The sequence below is a fragment of the Trifolium pratense genome, linkage group LG2 (genome assembly GCF_020283565.1).
Source record: "Trifolium pratense cultivar HEN17-A07 linkage group LG2, ARS_RC_1.1, whole genome shotgun sequence".
Taxonomy (NCBI): Eukaryota; Viridiplantae; Streptophyta; class Magnoliopsida; order Fabales; family Fabaceae; genus Trifolium; species Trifolium pratense.
In genome coordinates, this window is record NC_060060.1 from 23,397,013 (window position 1) to 23,422,779 (window position 25,767).

General features: G+C 31.4%; 3 protein-coding genes across 6 annotated transcripts; 2 read left to right on the forward strand and 1 right to left on the reverse strand.

The window, feature by feature from the left end:
* The first annotated feature begins 273 nt into the window (after window positions 1–273).
* Window positions 274–3,355, forward strand: LOC123908424 (origin of replication complex subunit 6). Of its 4 annotated transcripts, none has more exons than XM_045959052.1 (9): window positions 274–657; window positions 738–889; window positions 978–1,058; window positions 1,176–1,287; window positions 1,370–1,432; window positions 1,535–1,622; window positions 1,743–1,813; window positions 2,763–2,859; window positions 2,949–3,355. In XM_045959052.1, exons 1-9 carry the CDS (start codon window positions 538–540, stop codon window positions 3,026–3,028), a joined length of 864 nt encoding a protein of 287 aa, XP_045815008.1. In that variant the 5' UTR covers window positions 274–537; the 3' UTR covers window positions 3,029–3,355. The 4 variants fall into 4 exon arrangements, with proteins under 4 accessions (XP_045815008.1, XP_045815006.1, XP_045815007.1 ...); XM_045959050.1 differs by having other exon boundaries at window positions 397–657; window positions 1,689–1,813; XM_045959051.1 differs by having other exon boundaries at window positions 398–657; window positions 1,707–1,813.
* Window positions 3,356–6,215: 2,860 nt separating this feature from the next.
* On the forward strand, window positions 6,216–9,026 carry LOC123907946 (sphinganine C4-monooxygenase 1-like). Its single transcript, XM_045958426.1, has 2 exons — window positions 6,216–7,049; window positions 8,172–9,026. The coding sequence occupies exons 1-2, from the start codon at window positions 6,825–6,827 to the stop codon at window positions 8,724–8,726; spliced, it is 780 nt and encodes a 259-aa protein (XP_045814382.1). The 5' UTR covers window positions 6,216–6,824; the 3' UTR covers window positions 8,727–9,026.
* An 8,122-nt stretch (window positions 9,027–17,148) lies between these two features.
* On the reverse strand, window positions 17,149–18,821 carry LOC123911247 (protein PHYTOCHROME KINASE SUBSTRATE 1-like). Its single transcript, XM_045962622.1, has 2 exons — window positions 18,283–18,821; window positions 17,149–18,177 (listed from the first exon to the last, which is right to left on the reverse strand). The coding sequence occupies exons 1-2, from the start codon at window positions 18,653–18,655 to the stop codon at window positions 17,264–17,266; spliced, it is 1,287 nt and encodes a 428-aa protein (XP_045818578.1). The 5' UTR covers window positions 18,656–18,821; the 3' UTR covers window positions 17,149–17,263.
* Window positions 18,822–25,767: the final 6,946 nt, after the last annotated feature.

A 25,767-nucleotide genomic window follows, 5' to 3' on the forward strand; every position in this document is an offset into this window, starting at 1 on the left:
TCAATGAAACATTGAATGCTATTTTTCCTATTATACCCTTACTTATTTATTACTCTCTCTTCTTTTAATTCTTCAAATTATCTTTCTTATACAATTAATGGAGGATAATTTTGTAAATTATCTCATAATTTCTCTTTTCCATACGATAATAATTACATTTTTTTAATATGCATAAAATAACATTGTGGTAAAGTGGGAGTAAATATTATTAACACCTTAACCATACATTGTTGTTAATTGAATTCATTGTATAGGACACAGGACAGGAGCATGAATGCAAATCTTGTTTTTAAGTGATCCAAATCTTATTTTAATTGATGTAAAGCGAATCAGCGAAATAAATTTTCGTCATACAGAAGCGCCAAATGAAATATTTCCCGGCAAACACCGCGCGCGAGAATATTCGAAAACCAAAAAAGAAAAGAAAAAAAAAAACACCAACATGCCCCAATCTCTCCTATTAATCTCAATTCCCGCTGATTTTCATCTCTTGAAAAATCCAAATCTCATTTTCCAAAAACCCAAAAGAAACAAAAAATGGATATCTCAGAGATCGCAAAGAAACTCGGATTCTCCGATTCCAAACTTCTCATCCGTAAAGCCGCCGAACTCCGTCGCCTCTGCGATGTTCATTTCGATTCCTCCATCATCGGCGTCGTAAGTTCCCTTCCGTAACCGCTTTGTCAAATTCTGTAACCGCTTAGTCAAATTCTTTAACCGTTTTAATTATTCTGTAGGGTGAGGTTGCGAAAGCTATCATCTGTTTGGAAATTGCCGCAACTAGGCTCGGTGTTCTCTTCGATCGATCCGCTGCGGTGAAACTAAGTGGAATGTCTGAAAGAGCATATATTAGATCCTATAATTCACTTCACAATGGCATCGGAGTCAAGTTAGTTAGTTTTCCTTTTATAGATTAATTTTTTTTTATTAATTTTTAGATTTTCCTGTTTTTTAATTGATGAATTTGGTGTTTTTAGGTTGAAGCTAGATGTGAGAGAATTGGCGATTCAATTCGGTTGTGTTCGGATTATACCTTATGTTCGTGACGGTCTCAAGCTGTAAGTTATTGATTTTGTGGTTTTAATAATGTCTGCTACATGTTTGATGAAATGCTATTGAGAAAAAACACTACAATGTGTTGCTAAAAATCTGAAATGGGTTCTTGTTGTTTGTAGTTATAAGGATCGGTTTCTTTCGTCGTTGCCGGCTGCTCGCCGTGCTAGTGCTGATTTTACTCGTCCGGTGTTTATGGCTGTTGCTTTTTATTTATGTGCAAAGAAACACAAGGTACATTTGCAATAATCTTAATATAAACACATGGCATGTGGTTATATATCGTAATGACATAATTTGTGATTGTTCTTTGCAGCTCAAAGTTGATAAGATTAAGCTAATTGAACTCTGTGGTACATCTGAAGCTGAATTTTCCAGTGTAAGTGTTTTATATGTACAATGAATATCTAATGTACGATGATTTTATTATGCTTGTGAGTGGTGTTCATGAATTTAAATGAATTGTGAATTGGTGCTGCAGGTTTCTACTACTATGAAAGATTTGTGCCATGATGTTTTTGGGGTAGCTAAAGAAAAGAAAGATCCTAAAGAAGTTAAGACCAATAGAGGTATACCATTTTTTCAGCTTTATGTATTGCTTTACAATGTATACTCTATTCAGATTATTTTTTCAGTTCCTGTTTTTGCATTAAGTATGTTCTTTCCTGCTTTTCCTGCTCTTTGTGCAGATTTGCTTGATGTCTTGCCAAGCAAAAGAAAAGCTGAGGACGGTGGCTATTTGTCTGATGATGGAGCAGAGGTATAAATGGCTAATAACTCTATGAAACTTGCATAACTAAAGATTATTTTCATTTCGGTTCCTTGTGTTATCTATGGATATAAATTTAGGAAACGGTTATTTTCACACAATGCCTCTTACATGAAACTGATCCTTATAGTTAACTTTCATATTGGTTTTACATTTACTTGATAAACAAAACTAAAGGTGAAGGTTAATGTGTAGTGATTGATCCCCTACAATTTAAGGACTTGAGAGTCAAAGTAGAGAAGAAAATTGATATATGCATTTACTTGATAAACAAAACTAGAGGTCAAGGTTAATGTGTAGTGATTGTAGGTAATGTTGAGATGTGAAACACAAGGTTTGGGGAAAACTATACCAGAATATTATGAGCAAACTGTCTTATTTCCCTCACCAGCTTTCTGCAATTTATGAAGGCTTTTATCCTATTAGAATTTGTTTGATGACCAGCAGCAAAAACACTCAAGATGACCCATTGGTTTTGCTAAACATGGTGGATGCATGATTGTCCTGTACAACTCTGCCTTGTCAAACATCAGTTTCTTTTAAGATTGATGAGCTGAGGATGTTCACGGACACTGATGTGCAACATCCTTACTAATTGATGGTTTAAGTTTAAATGGCAATTCAGATCTAAATTTTACAGTGCAATACTATATTTACAGGATCAAATCAATTTTGATAACAACAATAATATAAGCTTGCATTTAAACACAATACCACCAATATGACGGGGAGTCAGTTTTAAACACAATACCACCAATATGACGGGGAGTCAGTTTTAAACACAATACCACCATGCTCTACCTTTTGATTCTGTTGTTTACTTTCACCATTATGTTGTTCTGATGCCCATATATTCTTACTATTTTATGTTAACATTTTCCGTATAGTGACTTTTCCGATTCATATGAATAATAAAGTTGTCATTGTTATGTATATCCAGGTTTCAAGTTATAAAAAAAGGAAACAGACAGAAACACGTGATTATGAGAAGTGGAAATCTTCAGTCCTTACATCCAACAAACAAGATAAGAAAGAAGGTATTGAGACAGTTCTTACACTATTCTTATTCCATATCTAAACCAAAGACTGAAACAGTTAACCTTGTTTTTGCTTTAACTCTCTGTAGTGCCTAGCAAGAAACCAATACAGACTCGCCTCAACTTTGTTAAGGAAACTCCTGAGATCCAGAAGTTGGAGGCAATGTAAGATGGTATTGCTTGATTTGCTTTATATAAGCTGGTTCAGGAGGAAGTTCAGTACATTAAAAGACAAAGCTATCAAAGGATGAATATTTGCACTAACCTATTTACCAACATAAAAGAAGTGTTCTAGTTAATTATTCTTACATATATGGTTCTCAATTTTGTTACAAGTTGTCTTTTGGGGAATTGCCAAAGCATTAATCAATAGCAAGAACTCTGTACAGACTGTCACTTTTTTTTTATTTTTTTTAACTTATTGGTATTTTGGCTTCAAAGTGAGTCACTTATATTTGTTAATTTTCTGGTATAGTAAATCTGTAAATTAATGTTTATTTTTCTTTGTATATATTCATTTCTGTCTATTTAAACAATTTTGGATAATGCAGAATGTGAATTAAAAAGAATGACACTTTTTACATTTTAATGTCACAATTGATTTAGAAAAGTTGTTTTCTTACACTGGTTATAAGTAAAAGGTCGACGTTTATAGTTTAGACATTAGATTATGTAAATCGATTATTATTTTTCACATTGATTTCTTATGCAATCAATATAAACCATTTTTACTCTGGTTCAAAATTGGATGTAAAAATTGGGCTAATGCCCTCATGTTTATCAAAAAAAAAAAAAAAGGATGTAAAAAGTCATTATGTACAACATCAACAGATTTTTCAATTGTATTGTAATTGATACAGGAAACTTTTCTATCCATTTTTTTAAGCAATAAATTATTAATGAGTACAAAGGCTATTCAACCTGTTACATAGCATAACACTCTTACAACATCATTAGACACAGCAAAGAACACACATATCTTAGATAACATCCAATTAGATAACATCGGACTGCTACGTACCTATAGTTTTAAGAGACTTAAGAACAGACATATCTTAGATAACATCCACTTTCAAGAGACTTGATACTAAAAACTACCCTATCTTTATCGCGGATACAACCCTTAAAGACAATGTTGCTTCTAGCATTCCATAACATGCATACAACCATGTAACAAGCTGGGTTTTCAATGGTGCGAAGGATTGTAAAGTGGCAGAGTTCATGAAATTTACATCAAGGAGGAGTGTTGAAAAGTGATGAAAATTTCTAGAAGATACTACTTGTATTTACATTGTAAAGCTAGAAATTTCTAGACATTATAATATCTAGTAATGTATGTAATTATCAAGAATCATCTAACAATTATTAAAATAAACCAATCACCATGCCAAAGGCGGTGATCCAAGCCTATAAATAGGCACTCCAATCATGTAATTGATCATCTAAGAAATCAATAACATTTTCTCCTATAAGCTCTTAGTCCATATTTCAATATTTCCTTCATCACACAATTATTCTAACTTTCTTTTAAGCAAGCTTTTAATACTACTCTATATAGCAACCTTTCAACTACTAACAGATACTATAATGTAGTATTAATCAGAAACCGATTGAAACTCATGATATGCATAAATACAAACAGAAGAAAAATAATCACAATGAAAATCAATCAATCTATCTAAACATTTCACTAACTATAATTAATTAATTAAAGACAAACGCAAATATAAGCAAATGAACCATGCATAAATAGAAATTAACAAAAACCCTAAATATGATAGAAACAAAAAAGAGAAGAACACATAAACTCAAAACCCTAAAATTTAGCCATATGTAACTAACATTCCCTTTATATTCTTTCTCATGACACAAACCAGCGCCGTAATTTTTGGCTATTTCATTCTCGTTGTGAGTTGGCACAAAATGCATGAAAGCGAAGAAACTGTTCAAGAGATGATGAATGGAAAAATGAAAGAAATCAGTATTGATGAGCTTAGTGATGATGAAAGGTGCTTGATACTACAATGCAAATATGGAAGAATGTGTAAAGTTGCATATGCAGGGGTAGATGAGTTTACTGTTGATACCATTAGGAATTCGAATTTTACAAAATTATCATTGATGTAAATTTATCATTTATAACTTTTTTTTAAAATAACTTGAAAATCATTGATATTTTTTTGAAACATTGAAATTTTTTGATATGTTATCGAGACTTGTCAAAATTATTTATATTATTAAATACTGTTAATTATTATATTAAATACTGTTAATTTTGATGGATCTCAATGACATATCAAATGATTTTTAATTATTTTTTACAAAATTATTTTTTGCCAACGGTAAATTTTAAAACTTTCATATTCATTATAATGAAATCATTAACTTGTCCATTTATAAATGACATGATCTACATGTTCATATTAGCCCAAGTCTGTATTGAATATTCATCTTGTAACATTGTAATATTTTAATATATTTTATAAATTTCATATAAATATATTTTAGTAATTTTCTTGACATTTTATTCATTATTTATTTCAATATTATAGTTTTTGGGCAAAGAAAAATATTATTGCGTTCGTTCTTATTTAAATGTTGTTTTTTTGTGATTAAAAAAATGTTGTTTTTGACTACTGCACACATGTCGATGCAAAACCTTGATCATTAATATTTTTAATTATTTATTATAAAAAATTATGATTTTTTTTTAAAAATATTTATCAAGATAATTTGAACAATTTTTTTTATTTTTTTTATAATACAAATTGAACAATAATCTTATATGCTAACTTTATTTTTTGTACCACGTGAGATGCCAAGGCCCAATTCTCCTAAACCCAATAGCCGATTCGATGGGTTGATTGCCCAAAAATAGGTCAAGCCCACATGAATGAGTCCAAGATTTTACTCACTCCACGATTATACGTCTTGAATACCAAGAAAATAGAGATTGATAGGATACCACGACAGAATAAACGTTACCCCTAGATGGAACCCCTACGGAAGAACATGGGACAAAATCATTCCACCATTTCCAATTATTCCAATGCCTATATATAGCACCCTTTCCCTTCACCAAAAGAAATAAAGCTTAAGCTTAAGCCTAAAATACTATGTAGCTAAGTATACACCCTAATTATCCTTTTTTTTTTCTTACGGAAAATACACCACATTATCCTTAGCAGGAACATTTTTATATATTAATAAAAAAAATTAAATTATCATGAAAATAGATTATGAAATAGTAGTCAAAAACGACATTAAAAAAACAGGTATAATAGTTTTTTTTTATTTATTTGTTTTTAATTTGAGACGAATAAAATATGATATTTAATCCTTTGAATTTCCAGACCACGACCGGCCCCGTTCCGCACATCGTATTCAATACAACTTGCTCGGTCAAACATGGCGTCGTTTCGTAAATTCCACGGTTTCAATCCTCTACAAACAAAACTCCCAAACACCCCTATACCTCAACAATCACAACCTTTCATTCATTTTATTATCTTAACAACAAAACCTTTCATCCATTCACTCACAACTACCCACGATAATTCTCTACACCGTCACATACGCAATCATCTGATATTTTTCTCATGTTCGCATGAGCCTGCAAAAACAATTGTCAAAATTCTCTCTCTCTCTATCTCTTTGGAACCTTCCTTCTGTGTGAAAACCTAACCATGATTAAATTCCCACCCAATATTTAATTGGGTTCTGATTGATTTTTGGTTTTGGGTTTACCTTCAATCATTCAAAGTTTGAAGGAACAATAACAAGAGGAAGAGTTTCAATTTGGGATTAGGGTTAAGTTTAAGGTTAAGGGTTTCCACTTTTGTTATCAAAATCCTGTCTTTTTTTTTCTGGGTACTGTGAAATTCATGCAAATTTTGGGTTTTTTGAATTGTACCTAAATCAAATCGGAGAAAAAATTTGATTTTTTCTTCTGGGTGTGTGAGAAAATGGATTTGGGGATTTCTGATGAGATGTTAGGGACTTTTGCTCCACTTTTAGTTTATTGGATTTATTCTGGTTTTTATGTTGTTTTGGGTTTCTTTGCTGAAGATTATAGGTTACATACAAAACAAGATGAGGATGAAAAGAATTTGGTTTCTAAGTTTGATGTTGTTAAAGGAGTTCTCCTTCAACAAGCAGTTCAAGCTGTTGTTGCAACTCTCTTGTTTGCAGTAAGTTTTATAGTTTTCCTTTATTTGTGTGTGTTTTTCACAAGTAGATATATTAATTAAGTCATTTCATATTGCCAAAACTGGTTTTTAGAGATTTAATTACTTAATCAACAAACTGTCCTATTTGGTTCCTTTATGTCTTTTGAGGAAACTTAGACAACAAACAAATTGTTTTTCAATATATATATTTTTTAATTGGTTGTAATTGTTTGTTTTTTTAGTTTATCATCTTTTGCAAAATATCAAGAGGTTTTTTTGATTGACTTATTTGAGCTTATTTACTAGTATAAACACTTATGAGACTGGTTGAGAGAGCTTATGGTAATAGCTTATGACATGTCTGTAAGTTGTTTTCAGCTTATTTCCATAAGCTCTCTAGGATAGCTTATGAACCTATGGAAATAGTTTGACTTTATTTTATATTTCGCTACTAAAATAGCTTATTACATAAACACTTATATATATAATTAACACGTTTAATTAAGCTGTTTATCTAAATAGGGTCAAGTATGTTTTGCCTAGTTGTTTAGAATTCAGAGCTAAATGTGGTTCATTTTTAGTGTGTTGTGTTTTGTTTGTTTTCCTTTTTCTTGCTGTTGTAGATTCTGATAAGGTTTTGTTCCTATTTGACACATGTTACTAAATTACATAATCTCTTGAGTTATAGTCTTCAAGATGTTTAGATGATTGAATTGGTTTTGAGCCTGTGTTTGTCATAGGCAACATCGAAAGGGAGAGTTGCATATGTAGATAGTACTTTGGTAGGTTATAGTCACTCCTTAGTTGTAATATGTTATGAAACCAAAATAAGTTTATTAGAAGTGAAAGAAGAGTATATAACACCATTGCAGAATTGGGTCCTACTGGTTACGAGTTGTTCTTCCATTTTGATGATTGAAAAAAGAAATTGTGAGTTGTTACTAGTTGAATTTTCTCAATCAGTTTCAAGTTTTTGCATTTACTATCGATGGAGAGTTTTCTATCTAAATCTTGTATAGAGTTTTACTTTGAAATTTGTTGATTTAACATCATCTGTATGTTTTGTGTTTACTAATAAACCATTGTGAAGTTGTGATTGGATCTTGTATAACAAAATTATGATTTGGTTTTGTGTTTGTGTAGGTGACAGGAAGTGATAGCCAAAATAGTACCGATGAGAATGCTTCTCTCCTTGTTTTAGCAAGACAATTTATTACTGCTATGTTGGTAATGGACACATGGCAATACTTTATGCACAGATACATGCATCAAAACAAGTTCCTATACAAACACATCCACTCTCTACATCACAGACTCATCGTTCCTTATTCGTTTGGAGCTTTGTACAATCATCCCATTGAGGGGCTTCTTAATGACACAATCGGTGGAGCTTTATCTTTCCTCCTCTCTGGTATGAGCCCTCGAGCATCCATCTTCTTCTTCTCCTTTGCGACAATTAAAACCGTGGACGATCACTGTGGGTTATGGCTCCCGGGAAACGTGTTCCATATGTTTTTCAGTAATAATTCTGCTTACCACGACGTACACCATCAGCTCTATGGTAACAAGTACAACTTCTCGCAACCGTTCTTTGTTATGTGGGACAAAATCTTGGGTACCTACATGCCATACTCATTGGAGAAGAGGCCAAGTGGTGGTTTTGAATCTAGACCTTGTAAAGTTTACAAGGATGAATGAGTAATTAATCTTTTTTGCTTGATGAGAGTATTCTTTGTGTACTAGTATTGTTTTTTTCCACGTTTTGATGACGAGCACCACTACATTAATGAGAGTAATCATGCCTGTGTATATACATATGATGTGTCCTATTCTATATTTTTGTTTCCCTTATGTTCATACTAGATAGTTTGAATAAGGAATATTGTGGAGGAACCGATTACAATGTGATTTTTGCTCTTGTATTGCTGGCTGCTACAGCAGTTACCTTGTATCTTTGATATCTTACATTGTTTAACTTGCTTATGCTTATGCATGCAATCCAGTGTTGTTAAATAGCATCATTATATCGTAGCAAAATTTGAACATATCTATATTGTTCTGTGATACAGTACTTAGTCCAAAGTGTTGTCAAATAGCGGATATGATTAGTAGTGGAACATGAATAAATTGTTATTTTCTGCCATTTAGGATTGATAACACTGGTTAAATTGCGGCCATGGCAGAATGATGTTGCAGATTTTTTTACAACTGCCATAGACAATTTTTGTTGTGAAAGGAAGATGTCTGCCATAGGCCACAATGGCGTGTTTATATGGTCGATTTTTGGTCTTATGTCATATTATGCTGTCCGCCATCAACAACCTTTATGCAATCTTTGATATCATAATACTTTATTTATGTTGCCGACTTTGTATATGCCAATTTATGTCCAAAGCATGGCTATCAAAGTTGATTATTGTAACTGTAATGGACATGCCTGCTTCTAGTAATCTGGTATCTTATGCTATTTAATTAGCTTGCTTAGGAATGTAATTTTTTATCACAATACTTGTTTTGTAGATTTTATATCTCTGAATCTATTTTATAAAGATGTTATTTTATGTACAAAACTTGGTTATTAAATTTGATTGTTGTAAACAGTAAATTTGATTAATATCACAATACTGTATATATCTATCTGTTAATCAATCATCATTTGGATTCTAGTATGGAATTAATTGTTTGTGGTGACAATGTGTATTCTGATGATTGAAAATGCCAAATTTGCTTTGGCTTCTAGTTCTCATTTCTTAGGCAATTGAACTGTCAATGTGATTGGCACAACTTTTTTTAAAAAAGTATATTGATGTTTTCCTTTCATCCTTTTTACTGTGATTCAAGGGCAGACACCTCTTTCAAAATGAGATTCAAAAAGATTTCTTCAAAAGATGTATTGTATATTGACGAAATTTTAGGGGCAGTTTATTTTGTAAACATATTCTTCATTTTCGATTTTAAAAATTTGTGTTTGTTTTAACTTGTTAATATAAAGATGTGTGTCTTTTGAAATGAACTATTGTCATGAAGAGAAGATGAAATGTTAGTTAGGATAATGCATGTCATAAAATAAACGGACCTTTAAATTGTTTCCTTAAAAAAATAGCTAATAGAAAGAGATTATTCATCATCAGAAGGTCAACATGGATAGTAAGAGAAAAGGAAAAAATTTATCACAGTGTTTTGGTAACAAATTAAATTTTAAAGTAGGATTTGTGATCATGCATCCGTAATTTAGGTGTTTGAAAGCAATATATGCTAATGATTTTCTTCTAGCTATTCCTATCGACGGATTAGGCTAACACATGTCCCCAATAGAGTATTGAACTATCCTTAGGTACCGTCTCATGATCCCGTTATTTCCTTTTGATGAAGTTTGTCCGGTTTGTCGTACGGCGTGCGTAAATACATTTGGGGAGCATGTAGCTCATTGTAAGGAGCTCATAGGATTCAAATACAGACATGACCTGGTTAGGGATGCTCTTTTTGATATTTTTATGCGTGCATGAATATCTGTGAAGAAAGAGTCACTTGTGAACTTCTTGAGTGACCCACAAGAGGGGAGATCGACACATCAGCCGACAGATGTTTTGGTGCATGGATGGGTAGGAGGTAAACATGCTTGTGCGAACTTGACTGGAGTTTCTCCGCTTGAGAGACTGGAAACTGGAGATTTTACTGTTGGACAGATAACCCTGAAAGCCGCTTCCAACAAAGTGGCAAAACACGATAGAGTGTGTTCTGACAATCAACATATTTTTTATCCCATATGCATAGTAATATTGTGTCTCACAAATCAATAAATATAGTTTTTAGGAGGATTGATTTTGCCATCCAAAAAGATTTAGCAGCGCAGTTTGTTGTCCGACTACCTTTCATCCATATATATATATAAATATATATATATATATAAGATAAAAAATAAAAAATAAAAAATAAAAACGAAATAGAAATAAATGTATACAATATCAAATATTAATATTTCGTTCAAATACCGTCAACTTGCTTACTTTTTTTTTATACTCAAAATAGGTATCCTGATTCAAATTGAAAATACATAGATCACTATAAATTTAAAATCGATAAAAACTAAAAATGGTAAATCTACAAATAATCTTGCAACACCTAAGTTAATAATATATAACAATATCATGAAATTATTACCTATAAATATGACAAAATTAAAGTAACGAATAATTACGTATATACTATATGGCATTTCGTTCAAATAATATCAACTTGCTTACCTTTTAGTTTCATGCTGCTCATACGTCGCTCACAAATAGTTAGGTATATTATTAGGGAAAGAACCACCAATCCTTGCTCTGCCATTATTAATTGATATGATATATCATATAATTGTTGGCCAGCATGTTTTATCATCCATCTAAATCAACAAGCCTAAGTCCCAAAGCGTGTGTGTAGTGGATACAAATATTAATTGGTTAGTATTTTAAATCTAAACACATGTCGTATTCATCTTCCCATTACGGATATATACATCGTTTCCAGCTTTCTTGAGTTGATGTGAAGACGCTACAAATTCAGATTTGTACGTTTCAATTATCTATATTTTTTTAAAAAGTAATTTGGTAGCTAAAAATTTCACCTTCCAAATAAACAAGTAAAATGTCCGAAGTTTAAATCTCAGCCACTACATATTGTTCGTGATATCACATTTCTATTCACATTTTTTAGGTTGTATTTTTAAATTAAGAAATGTTTTTTTTTTTTTACGAAATTAAAAAATGATTTTTTCAGGTTGTTTTTAAATTTATCCTACTGATAACTCTTCAAAACTATAGTAATGAAGAGAAAATATGGAAAGGATCCTAACTCTTGAAAATATAGATATCAATGTTTAATTAAGAAGCAATATTTATTAGGTATCAATACTTAAAAATAAGTACCCACCATTAAAGATGATTTTTTTTTTTTGAAACATTAGAGTTGATCTTTTTTTTTTGTTGACAATATTAGAGATGATCTTAGATATATAAACAAAATGATAAATATCACTAAAATTCACACAACATATCGTTTTATGTTTAAATCGGAATAAAAACATTTATTCTAATAATATGGACATTGTTAATTGAACTAAAATATATAAATTTAACTAGTATTTTTTGGTTTACCATATTGGCAATAAGGATCAAAATTAAGACCTCATATATACTATCTAAATTCATCACCATTAGACCAAATTTAGCTAGTGGCTTATAAATTAAACTAGTATGGATTCAGCAAGTTTTTTATAGTATTAATTATTATACGTATTCAATGTATTTAATACTGTATATATTCATTTTGTGGAGAGGCGCTTGACGGCACCACGTAAAGGCCTTAAGGCCACTAGGGCCCGATCACTGTGCTATCATCTTATTCGTGGTCCTTACCTCTTTAAGTACAAAAAATGTCAAAAAATTTATAGTTGTACCTACAATTTCATACTCCGGCCTCTTTTCGAAACAAATATGCTCATTTACATACTTATTAAGAAGTTACTTTTTGGTCCTATAAGTCCTAGCTCAATCGGTAAAATTGTCGAAATTGTTAGGCTGAACGTCGTGACCCGGGTTCAAACCCAGGATCTCACAATTATTTGTGAGTTTAATTTCAATGAATTACCACTTCACCTAAAACAAAAAAAAAAAAAACTTTTTATCTTGATTTTATGTAAAATTTCTATTACACCTCCTAAAATTTAGGACTAATGTTAAAACTGACATGCTTAATAGTAATCAATAAAGAATAATAAAAGGATGTTTGACCCAAAAAATAAATAATATAATGAACGGATATTAATGTTGAAACTGATATGCTTAATCTGTTAGTAATTTACACCACATTTACAAAGGTCATTCAAGCAATAAGTTCGTCGGCATAACGTGACATTAGATTTTGCATATATCTAATCTAATCCTTTTGTAGCATTAATTGCTTTTTCTTTCTAAAAATATATAGCTCATTGACCACATTATCACGTCATGCTTGATCACTTTCCATGTAGGTATTTAGAACTCTAGGCTATATTGAAGACTAGTAACTGTTAGTAAATGAAAGAGTTTTTTCACGGCTTAAATGTGGGACTCGTAGCGGTTGGTCTTTGTATGTTTAATGAAAGAGTTTTTCATGGTTTCAAATTTTGTTGCATTAGAAGAAATGAAGGTTTAATCATACGGTAGATATGCCATCATTGTTTTAAATTATGGGAAAAAACTAAAATGTATCATAAGGGTATATGTTAGTGATTCAAAAAATGAACTATTTTATCATAATTCATGCATATAATTTATTTTTAAAACTGGTCACAAATTAATTACACAAAATTTAAGAAAATATTTCTAGTTTTGTGTTTTCTTTAACATATGTCTTTAGGACACGTGTTAGCAAAACCCCTCAAATTATATATCTCATGAATTATTATTTGCAAGATATATTTGATAGGTCACGAGAGGACAACCATGAGATCATCTACATTGAGCTCACATCAAGTTATTAGGTTTATGAATGATCTTACTTATAAAGTGTAAAACCTTCCTCAAGTGTGAGTCATTCAATTCTTTATGCTTCCCGTCAAGCGGAAGCTTTTTTTGTCCTTGCACTTGAACCATGTGCCGCTACACTCAACAAAACACGCTGCAGGAAGACTTTCTATACAAGAAACATGTCGAACCATTAGCTCTGATACCATTATTGGGTCACAAATGAAAAGTCAGAGAGATCATCATCCATATTAGAGTCGAAACAGCTACACAAATAAGCTTGTGTTGTGATCCTAAAACATTTAACCCAATATTTTTTCCATACTTTCCCGAACTCCCCCAACAATATCTCATGATTTCTGGAGTTCTGGACTACAGGTAATGACACAAATTCATCACTTAATGGACATCCTACTATTTAATTATGAGGTAGCTTTAGAATTTGAATGCAATTAGCTTCATTCCTCTGTGGTCATATTATAATAAACAATTATATAATGTCGCTTTTGATAGTTGAATATTGCTGTTAAGACATTCTATCCTTGAGATTGAAGGTTATCTGCTACACAGTTGTATGATCAATAATCTCTATTTTTTTTGGTGGATAATCAATAAGCTCTTTATTAACAACGCATTTTGTCTCTCCTATACATAAGTTTTTTTATTTTAAAAAATAAAAAGAAAAAAACATTATTTTATTAAAAAGAAAAATTTAACCAGTGCCCAACTTAAGACACCGGACACTAGTTAAAAAAGCAGATATAGTAAAATTATCTTAGAATTAATACCGATGACTATTAAGAATATTTATAAAGAATACTTAGGTAGTAAATTTTGGAGTTATTTATACATATTAAAAAATTAATAAAGTTTTTATGAAAAAAAAAAAAAGAAAACTAATTTTTTTTATGAAATTATTTATTTTTCTTACAATATAACTATTATTATTGCATTTCACATGTTTAATTCTTTAAAATAAATATTTAAGAATATTATTAACAAAATAATATAATAATGCTACATTATACTTTGAATATGACAAATAAGTATCAATAAAAAAATATCTACAAAAAATGCAAGTAAAAAGTAAATGGAACGAAGAGAGAAACAATTCTGGGGAGTTTTAACTTCAACCTTTGAGATTCTTTGAGATTATATGAGATTATAAGATTAAACCCTTCACTCAGCTGATATCTCATAAATATTATTGAAATATATGTACGAGCGCTAATCACCACATAATTAAAATATGTTCTCATTAATTAGCCAATTGACTGATATAAGTAGTTAATGAGGTTCACATGAATTGTTCAGAGTTTAATTTTGAGATGGAATAATTTTCAGTTTGACTATACTTACCTCCTAACCAAACTGCGGATTACCAGAACCTCATCCATTAAAAACTGTTGGTTAACAACAAAAAATTACGCTCCCATTAGAAGGAGAAATCATTAGTAAGTACATAATTGTCTACAATTGCCCTTTGTTGTAAGAATTATTAGCTTTATTTTTTTGTTGTTAGGTATTCTAGTAGCTAGAAATTTCACTCTTAGGTTAGAATAGTGGGGCGTCCGGGGTTTATACTCAGCCCTTGCATATAAAATGCGATATCCATATCAACTGAGCTAAACTTACGGAGATTGAATTATTAGCTTTATAACCACTTTATTTCCTCTTTGTTGATTGCATGCAGTATATAGGAAAAAAAGTATATACATGTCACTTTTTTTATAACTTTTTTATATTGGTCATCTAAGAATGACATCATGAAAAGTACAAAGGGAAAACTCTCAAAACTCTTTGATAAATATGGATTCTTGTATTTATCTATGATTCTCAGAATCATACCCAACAAAGCATAAAAACAAATATGTTATGCAACTAGCAGGCAGTTGATGAGAAAGAACATTTGAGGAGGCAGTTTCCAAAGCTTTGACAATACGAGGATCATATTTCACATCCTAATTTTCTTTGTATAAAGGACCAAATGCATGAATACAAGAAATTCATTCTCAATCATCAAACATTTTTCTACTATAAAAAGTGCAAAAATTGATTAGAAGAATATATCAAAACAAACAGAAGAGTACATGGAAATTAGTTAGGGGGAGACACAAGACACTTCACATTCGAAGTGGGAATTTGATGCCTTTAAGAAATTTTAATTTCCTAAGAAACTCTAAACTCAGCGTATCTTTGATTATGCCGCGTTAAGAGAATGAATTCTCTCAATTTTATTCTTTCAAGTGTTTAATCGTTACCATTAAATTCTCCTTTTTGCTTTTTCTTCTTATCTCTTTTCCCAAATCAATGACTTAATTTTATTTTTTTTACCATAATGTCACATGAAAGAATCGTCTCTCGCCATGTTAGTTAGATTGCGATAAAGTATTAAGTAGTAGCTGTGGCGGTACCACTCACCCCACCCTAAAAAAATTTTATTTTTATAAGTATTAGTTTTTTTTTTTTTTTTTACAATAAGTATTAGTTGAAATATATTATTAATGTAGTAGTTGAAATTTTTGGTACAAATATTAATTTAAAGTTTATAATTAATGATTGTAAGTCACTCGGTATGCATATTAGTTCAAGTATTAATGCAAATATTAGTTCACAATTTATGATTGATGATTTTGAGTCATTTGGTATACGTAGAGTATTATTTTAAGTTATACATTTTAATTTGATACTATCTCCGTCCCTAATTATAAGACCATGTTTGATCAATGCGAAGGGAAGAAGAAAAAGGAACGAAAAAAAGTATAAGTTGATAATTCAAAATCAAATTATGAAAAAATTTGATCCAACGTACATCAATCCACAATTTTGATCAATAATATCTTAATTGTCTATTAGTAAAAATTATAAAAATTTAATATTTTGAAAATACTCATCAAAACAAATTGAATAAGATCTTGTATGCTAATATTTACATTTATATATTATTGAAAAAATACGATAAAAACAAGGTAAATGAATAGTACATTTTTGTTAAACAGGGTCTTATAATTAGAGACGGAGGTAGTAATAATCAACTTTAACTTTGTTTGCAAAAAAAATAGCAGATAACTAATTGCATTTGTAGTTTTAGGTAAAAGTAACATTTTTTTTATATTGGTAAACAAGAAAAAATTAAATCGATGGAGCCAGGCTCTTTAATGCGAAGCCCAATAATAATTGGGTCAAATAGTCTATCCCATCGGACCGGTCCGGAACGACCCATTTGACAGCTCTAATCGAATTTAACAGGACTTCCACAGCCATTCTAAACAGAGGATAAGTCTATTTGCATAACTTTTCTGTTAGTTGAAAAAGTTAGTTAAATTCCATAGTTAAAACACAAAAACAAAAATCCTTTTTGTGTTTCTTATACAAATATCATAGAATAAATGTTTTAAAACCGAACCAAATCAAATTATTCAATTGTTTGAATTGTGTACCATCATTGTCTATAGTTCGATTGTTTGAGTAGTTTAATCACAGTTTTATTCCAATTTAAACAATTTAAAACAGTAGAACCAAAACCTAAAGTCTCACCGATTTAATGTACGATTCGATTTTTAAAACATTGCTAGAAAAAGGAAACATATTTTCTCTCATTTATTTCTTCTTTTGATTATTCTGAAAACTCAATAGCCAATAAAATTAACAACTTTATTGCTTCTACTAACTCAAGACTCAAAGGTACATAATTGAACAATTTTCCAACTACACACAAAAATACACTTGTATTAATTAAAAGCAAAATATCTAAATGTACAAAAGTTGTGCACCATGTGGTTCATGTGATCTCCTAAGAGGTGGTTTTCCATAACCATGTTGTTCATTTCTTGCACCAAAACTTTCAACCTTAAACTTTGTCATCTGAGGTAACATTTCTGACTTACCAACAATTTTCTGGTTACTACTTTGTTTCTCATATGTAGTTGTAAAAGCATCAACAGCAACACCAACAGATTTCTGACTATTACAACCTAAAAACTTACTCGGACGCCGCTTTGGCATGGATATCTCTTTGTTGACTTTGTGTTTACCATTTGATGATGAATTGATAGATGTTCTTATAGGACTTCTTATAGTTATAACTGAACCTTGATCTTCATGATCTGAAATCACGGAATATTCAACTGCACTAGCTGTTATCACACTCCATTCAATGCTTGCTTCACTTGGTGCATAACATGTTGGACTATTACAACCAGAAGCAACATGTGATGTTGTTGATGTTCTAGTAAAAAATGAATTTGTTTTATTACCAGTTAAGCTTTCAATCTCAAATAAATCTGAACTTGCATCACTTCCAGCATCATCATCATAGTTACTTTCATCACAATTTGTAGAAAATTCGGTTTCTTGTTCCACAAGTTTAGTACTAGCTTCCCAAGATGGTTTCTTTAGCCTCATATCAAAGCTTAAAGATTTGTTGCATCTTTCATCTAATATTGGTGAACCAAACACTTCCAATTTTTTCCTTGGTTTCTCTACTTGTTGAAGTTGCACTTTGTAAGTAGGAAAATCTTTGTTCATCATGAGTTCTGTTGCAGCAAGAGGATTCTCAGTTTTCTTATTCTTAACTGAATGATTAGAAGAATCTTGATCATGTTTGATGATCTTTTCTGAGGTTGATTTTCCATGAACTACACTTTTGTTGAAACTGATTTCACCTGCATGATCATTTACATCAACAGAATTTTTATCATAACAAGAACAATTACAACCAAGACTAGCTAGAAGACTTTTTCTATGAACATGGTTTTTTCTACTATTACTTGAAGAAGAAGTTTTCAAAGCACTTTGTAAAAATGCACTTTGGCTATTAACACTTGATTCTGAGCCAACACTTGAAGTTCCATATTGAACTTTGTAGTTTCTATTTTGTTGTTGGTCTTTTAAGTACTTGATTTTATTAGCATCTATGGTAGAAACTCTTGGAATTGGAGTATCTATTTCAACTCCATTGAAGTATTTTTCAGCATCAAAAACACCAATTTCTCCATCTTCTTCTTTCTTTACTCCAAGGTGAAAAGGTTCCTTTCTGGTAAGGTGAAAAGGTTCCTTGTTTGTCAAGTAAGAAGAGAAAGAAGCATCGCGGAGGTTATTGTTGGTGTTTTGAGAGGTGAAAGTGGTTGCTGAGATAACCATGGTTAAAGAAAAGTGGTAAAGACAAAGAAATATACTATATAACACTTTTGAGAAATGAAGAAAAATAAGTTATATTATTTTGAGAACTTTTTGGAATTCAAAAGGTTTAGAAGGATTTGAAAGGTTCTTAAAGGAAAACACAATTATGTGAAGGAAAAGAAGTAGATGCAAGAGATGGTTTTAAATGAATAGCTTATTTAAGAGTGGCTCTATAAGTAGGCTAATGGAATGCAATTTGTCAAGTAAGTAGGACCAATATGCTTGTAGCTTAATTGACACTTCACCAATAATGTTTACAAGTAAATTTCGAGTTGTATTCTCGGGCTCACTAAGGTCAGAGAAAGTCTCAAGACTCAAAGACTGTTTCCAGAAGTAGTAAATATTACGCACTACATTTATCTACCAGTAAGATTCGAACTCAGATTCTTGTGAGATATGAGTTGAATCCTTCCCAACTAGAGTGAACTTTATTGATTGAAGCACAAGTAAATTTCGAGTTGTATTCTCGGGCTCACTAAGGTCCGAGAAAGTCTCAATATTCAGAGTATATCCAGAAATACTTACATATTACCTACCAGTAGGATTCGAACTCAAATACTTGTGAGATATGGATTGAATCCTTACCGACTAAAACGATCTTTGAAGAAATGTCCTTTGATTTAGACCGTTAACAGTTTACAATATTAATTGTGTGCCTAATAACATGCATAACAAAGAAAATTTAGGTGTTTATTTATTATATTAACAGTTTTTTGTTGCTTATAATAGAAAAGCCTATGATTTGTCTCCTTCCAGGAGGAAGGTTGATAACTACTAGAGAGAGGAACATGTTCTAATCTACTTGATTGTATAATCTATAGTCTCTATCTTAATTTTTAAAAGTTTTGTCTTTTTCCTTTTTCACAGTTGGATCTAACCCTTTCATCCCTATAGTGAATAGTCCCCTGTACTTCAATACAGTTTTCAATAATTCAAATGGAATAGATTCAAACGTGCTAGTGATCTTATTGTGACAGACATGAAGGGTCATGCATGGACTAAATATTGTGATTGCACTTAATGCACTTGTTTTACTGTTTTTTTCTTTCTTTCTTTCTTTCTTTCTTTTTAGTTTTCATAGAATTTCTTAGAATTGGAAGTTGGATCTAACTTATCATTCTAATCATCTCGCAATCGATGTGAGACTTTTTAACATACCCCTTCGCGCCCAACACTATTGGGCTTGGTACGCATATATAAATGGTAGATGCCCCGATTAGAAACCTGATAGCAAACAGCCCTGCAGATCGTGGAGGAGGCTTTGATATCATCTTAGAATTAAGAGTTTGACCTAACTCATCGATCCTTACAAAACCGGCTTATAAAGTGAGGATTGCCTACACTTTATAAACATATATTTAGACCATCTCACGACCGATATGAGATTTCTTAATAAATTTGTTAGAATTTGAGCCAAATCTAATTCAATCGTGTAAAACTAAATTGTAACTTGATGAATATAATCACTTATAACTATGATTAACGTAATTATCTCATTATTCAATGAGAGATTCTTCATATGTACTCTCATATGTAAGACTAGACATCGAAAATTTGGCTTTGGAAGACAGATTACATGTGATCCAATAAATCTAGAGTTGTTATATTTCGTGAACAAATTAGATGTTAACAAAATTTAAATAAGTGTTAATTACGTTGAACAGATGATTAATGAATATAACAAAGTGTAATTTATTAATAAGAACACAATAAACCATAATCTAAACGTCAATCATCCAAATTGATTTCAAATATACATATAATTTCAGTTGTTCACATATACAATATTTTGTATTCCAATATACACTTGAAAATCATGATTAATGACGTTCAGAATCATCTTATTATACTCACATATACTTGCACATCTTATTTATACTCATTAACCATATATTTAGATGGTTATGAAAATATAATTTCTTCAAAGTTAACAAACTCTGACACTATTTTGGATTGAGCCTATAGCTCAAGTCCACAAAATCGACATATGCACCCCTTACAATAACTATGTAGGTTACATAATAATTTAATGTAGGACACTGAACAAAGAATGATGTTTTGACACATACCAATTCCAAGAGTACATTATGGAAAATGAACAAGGCTTCATGGTTTGTTTGCAATGCTAAAAAACCACCACAAAAACCATTCCTGACATAGAGACTAACCAACTAGTTTGTCTGCTTGGTTCATTCAGAAATATGGTTATGTCCACACAAATTGATAGTACTCAAACAGCCAAAAATTTTATTACCCGTGGCATTAATTAGCCTATCATATATCATCATATGAATCCAAACCAGCCATTAAATTTTGACGACATTTAATAATGATCGTAGTATTTTACACCACACTTTTAACAAGAAAATAATAATTTAATAATGATGTTATGGTAGTAGTATTTTACACCACACTTTTAAGATAAATGATACAGAAAATAGTTTTGAGCACCCCATGTTGCAGGGAAATGGATTTGCTGCTGACACATTTATATATAGTTGTGGGAGTTCGATCCGAATTAAGGGACAAAATCATTTAACTGTGTATTTAATTAGGACTGTTCGATCTAAATTTAATGGCTGAGATTGATTATTGTAGGAAGTTTCCACAACAGAGAATCCAGATCCATGTTACATTGGCTATGCTATAGTAGGTTCGAATTTTTTCATTACCATTTTTTGTGTTGGATCAATTTATATAAAACTTTGGTTTAACTTTAATTGACTTCTGCTGGTGGACGGTACTTCAGACTAGTTGGTATTTGAACCGTGTATCGAGTTTTTAATTTTTTTTTTATAGTATATAAAAGCTATAACCATCAAATTGCAAATTGGATCCTCTCATTCTCTTTTCTCTCTTTCCCTCTCCTAACTCTCTATCTATCTCTTAATTCTACTCTCTCTCTTGATTATATTATTATTTTTTTAATGAAGAGATAGAATGAAATTAAGAGAGATAAATTTAGTTAGGAGAGGGAATGATAGAAAAGAGAAGGAGAGGATCCAAATTCGTTTCGAAATGGCCCAAGACCCATCCAACCTATAGCTCCCCATAAAAGGTCCAACACCACACACATTCACCTCTACAAGGACGATCATCTTATGGTGGAGATCAAACGTTGTTTCGCTCATGGTGGTGGAAATAATCAACCTTTTCAATCGACTTTCTATCTTATCATCAGTATCATTTGAAATCCACCTCAATTTTCCACTAACTTGAGCGTATAGGGGCTGAAAGGTATTCCACTGCTGTGGATGTGAGATGTTATGACCTCCCCGCCGCACCTCACTAACACTAGCCGTTGTTCGAAATCTACTTTTGTGCTATCGCCTAGTATAACCATAGTTTTTTTTGCCGTAAACCGGATATCCTCTGTGCACAACTGGAGAGACTAATCTCTTGAGTCTTATGGAACCCAAATAAATGGCAAGCTCTCCCTAAGAGCCCGATTGGTTCGAGGTAGATGGAGGGGAGGGGAGAGGGGTAATCTTGACAAACAAGATTTCTCTTTATTAGATCATTTTTTCAAAAAAAAAAAAAAAGTTTTTTATTCTTGAAAAAAAGAAAAAAAATTTTAAAACAATTTTTTAAAAATGTTTCCTCACAATTTAAAATGTTCTGTGTATTTAAAATATTCCTTTTGGCAATTTAAAACGTTTTTTTAACCAATCAAATATTTCTAATATTTGAGATTTTTTTGTTTTTGTTTTTAATTTTTTTTTTAAGAATAAAAAATGTTTTTTTTCTAAAAAAAAGATTTTAATAAAAATAAATTTTTTTTTGTCAAGATTACCCTCCTCGCCTCACCTCACCTCCCCTTCATCTACCTCGAACTAATCGGGCCCTAAATGTTTTAACGTTGTAGCATATCAAAGGCACATATGGAACCCAAACCCTTAGTATAACCATAGATTTAATATCAATACAAATACAATAATAGAAATATAGCATCCCAAAATTAAGAGTATCACCGGCCAACAAAGCAACGCCATTTCTATTTTTGTCTCTTTATCTCATTTTTCAACCTTAATAATTGATACTCATTTTCTTTCCTCAATTTTGGTCTGCCTTTTGAGTGTACTCTCACTAAGTCTAAAATCATAGATCACCAATATATGACGAAAGTATACAACCCCACTTGAAAACCATGATTAGCTAATGATCAATTTCATGATCTAGTATAGAGTAACCATTGTTTTCATAATAAACTTTGGTTGTCTCCTTAATCAATATATAAGTCAAATCTTTACGTTATTTCTTGACATATTGTTAGGGAGTCTAATATCCATGAAAATTAGCAAAAGATTATTGATCGAGACCTCCAAAAAAGATTATCTTCGTTATAAACTTCGGTTAATTGTCTTCTTAATTAATAGGCCATCGTTAATAAACAATAGATCAATACATCATATCTTGATCTTCACTTCAATTCAAAGCTTAATGTATTAGATATATGAATCACATTTTTTACGTATCATTCATTTAATACGTTTTTTAACTACGGTGAGACTAACTATCCGTACTTGAACTTTCGACACATTATCCAATGCATATGTTGTGTCCACCAACAATTTCATTTCAATGTGACCACTCAAACACACTTACGTTTATGAATTTTCCATTCCATGCATTAATTAATTTCACACACCAACAATTGTGTGGCAATGAAAGCAGACCCCCACCGTGATCAGGCCTGGATTATCTTGGACTCTCCGCATGCAGAAATGTACCATATATCTCTAGAATTGACTGCTTACCCAACATTGTCCAAAACCATGCATCATGGGAGGTTACCTTCACTTCACATTTCACCCCGTGACACCAAGCAAGATGTGTAATTGGAATAGTAAATAGTTCTCTTGTGTGGTAGTGGCTATCTGTCTATCCGTATCACGGTTCTGATACCACTCATTTTATTCATCAACTTTTGTATATATATGATATTCCACTTTTGTGAATGTTTTTACTATTTTAATTTCATTGACATAAGTAGAAAAGAGCTACAAATGCTAGAGGAGAAAAATATTTGTCAAAAAAGGACACATTCCAATTGGAATTATGGAACATCTTCACCAAAGCTATTTGCATAAGAAAATATTTGTCTCTTGTGAATTATAGAAATCAGACCCCCCCGGCAGTTTATGGTGGTTGGATCATGAATTGATTTCTGGAAATAAATACAATAGATAGTTTGTGTTGGATATGCCTTGAAATCTCAGTTACAAGAAGTCAGAAAAAATCTTTGTTGAATCTTTTTTGCATCTTTGATGTTTTGAAGATTTTTTGGGAAAAAAATATATTTTCTTGGAAGATACTTTGACTTGGATTTGTTTTATTTTAAAACAGATTTGTTACTAATTTTTGGCATATTATTTTTCTATAAATAGGGAGTGTTTTATTCATAGAAAAATTGAGAGAGAGAAAGAGAGTAGAGATGTAGAGGCAAGGATTAGGGTTTGCCACCACACAAGGGCTAGGGTTTTAGAGAGGAAATAGAGTTTTCTCTTGGTACAACTCTAGGGTGGGCGAACTATCTTTGTGGTACACCTTGGGAAACACTTATCAAATTGAGTCTCTTGGCCACGGGAAGAGATTCGGGATTTGGGTAGAATTAGGATTAATTCTTGTAACCCAATTGGGAATTTTTTTGTAAAGTTACTCGTTTGATATAGTGGAACGGAGGGGCTGCTCTCTCCCCCAGACTAGGTCATTATTGGACTGAACTGGGTAAACAAATATCGTGTTCTTTCTTCTCCTTTATCTTGTTTATCGGTTATTATTATTATTGTTTATTCCACTTAATTATCGGTTGCCGTTCTATTGCTCCACACATCAAGTTCTTTTATTGGTGTGATTTTAAGACGAATTCACAACAATTTGTAATGGCTTGTCACTGTACAAGATGCATTAATTCAAGTACTAGCTAGCTAGTTGTATTATCACACCTTAAATCAAATGTGTGCCGACATGATTTTCTCTTAACATTATATTTTTCTTAGTTAGATGGTGTAACGGCTATAAATTTCATCCATAAAGTGAATAAGTGAGATGTCCGGGGTTGAACCCCGACCCCTACATATAAAATACTATGTCGCTTACCAAATGAGCTAAGTTTATAGACACCTCTTAACATTATCTTTATAATTAGGGTTGGGAACAGGTCATGCCTTGATAGGCCTGAGACTGGCATACGATTTTTCTTCAGGCCTGAGTCTGGTCTACGGCCTATCAAATGTTATTTATTTTGGTCTGGCTTGAGCATTTTTAAAGTCTGACTTGACCTTGTAGCCTATTTAAAAGTCTGTGTTACATAAAGTTCTCTATATAGTCTTTTTAAATAGGCTAAACATGCCTTAAAAACATATTTCATATTTAAATTTTTATAATTTCTTCAACATTAAGAAAAAGCTAATAAAATGATTAGCACAATAATTAAAAGTTAATAAAATAACAAATATGATTAAATAATAATATTTTTTCCTTTGGAAAATATAAATAGATAATAATATTATATAAATAATAATAATAATTAAATATAAACAGGTCAGCATATCAGGCTTTGTAGGCTTTTTTAGAAGCATGGGTCTGGCCTATTTATGTAAACAGGCTTTTTTCAAAGCCTAAGCCTGACATTTTTAATAAACAGGTCAGGTCAGACCGAAGGCACCTGTAGGCCGCCTGACCTATTCCCAACCCTATTTATAATACACATATTTAATAATTTTACACATATTAATTACACATATCAATAGTTACAATAAGATGCTCTAAATAGTTGTAGACACCATTAAATTTAGAAGAACTATTCATACTTGAGCTTTCGACACTACCGATCAAGCCATTACACACTACCGACCACTTCACTTTCCAAACCTTCACTGGCATCTTCCAAACCTCGAAAGGAAAAAAAAATTGGAATCACATTTAACACGGAGTTAATCAATAAATCCTCCTTCCGAGGCTAATGTATTTATTTCTCCAAGAATGCAAATGATTCTGAAGGTGTTCAAACAACGGATCATGTGGACATACATATAAATTCTTCATCAGCAACAACTTGTTTCTCAAGTACT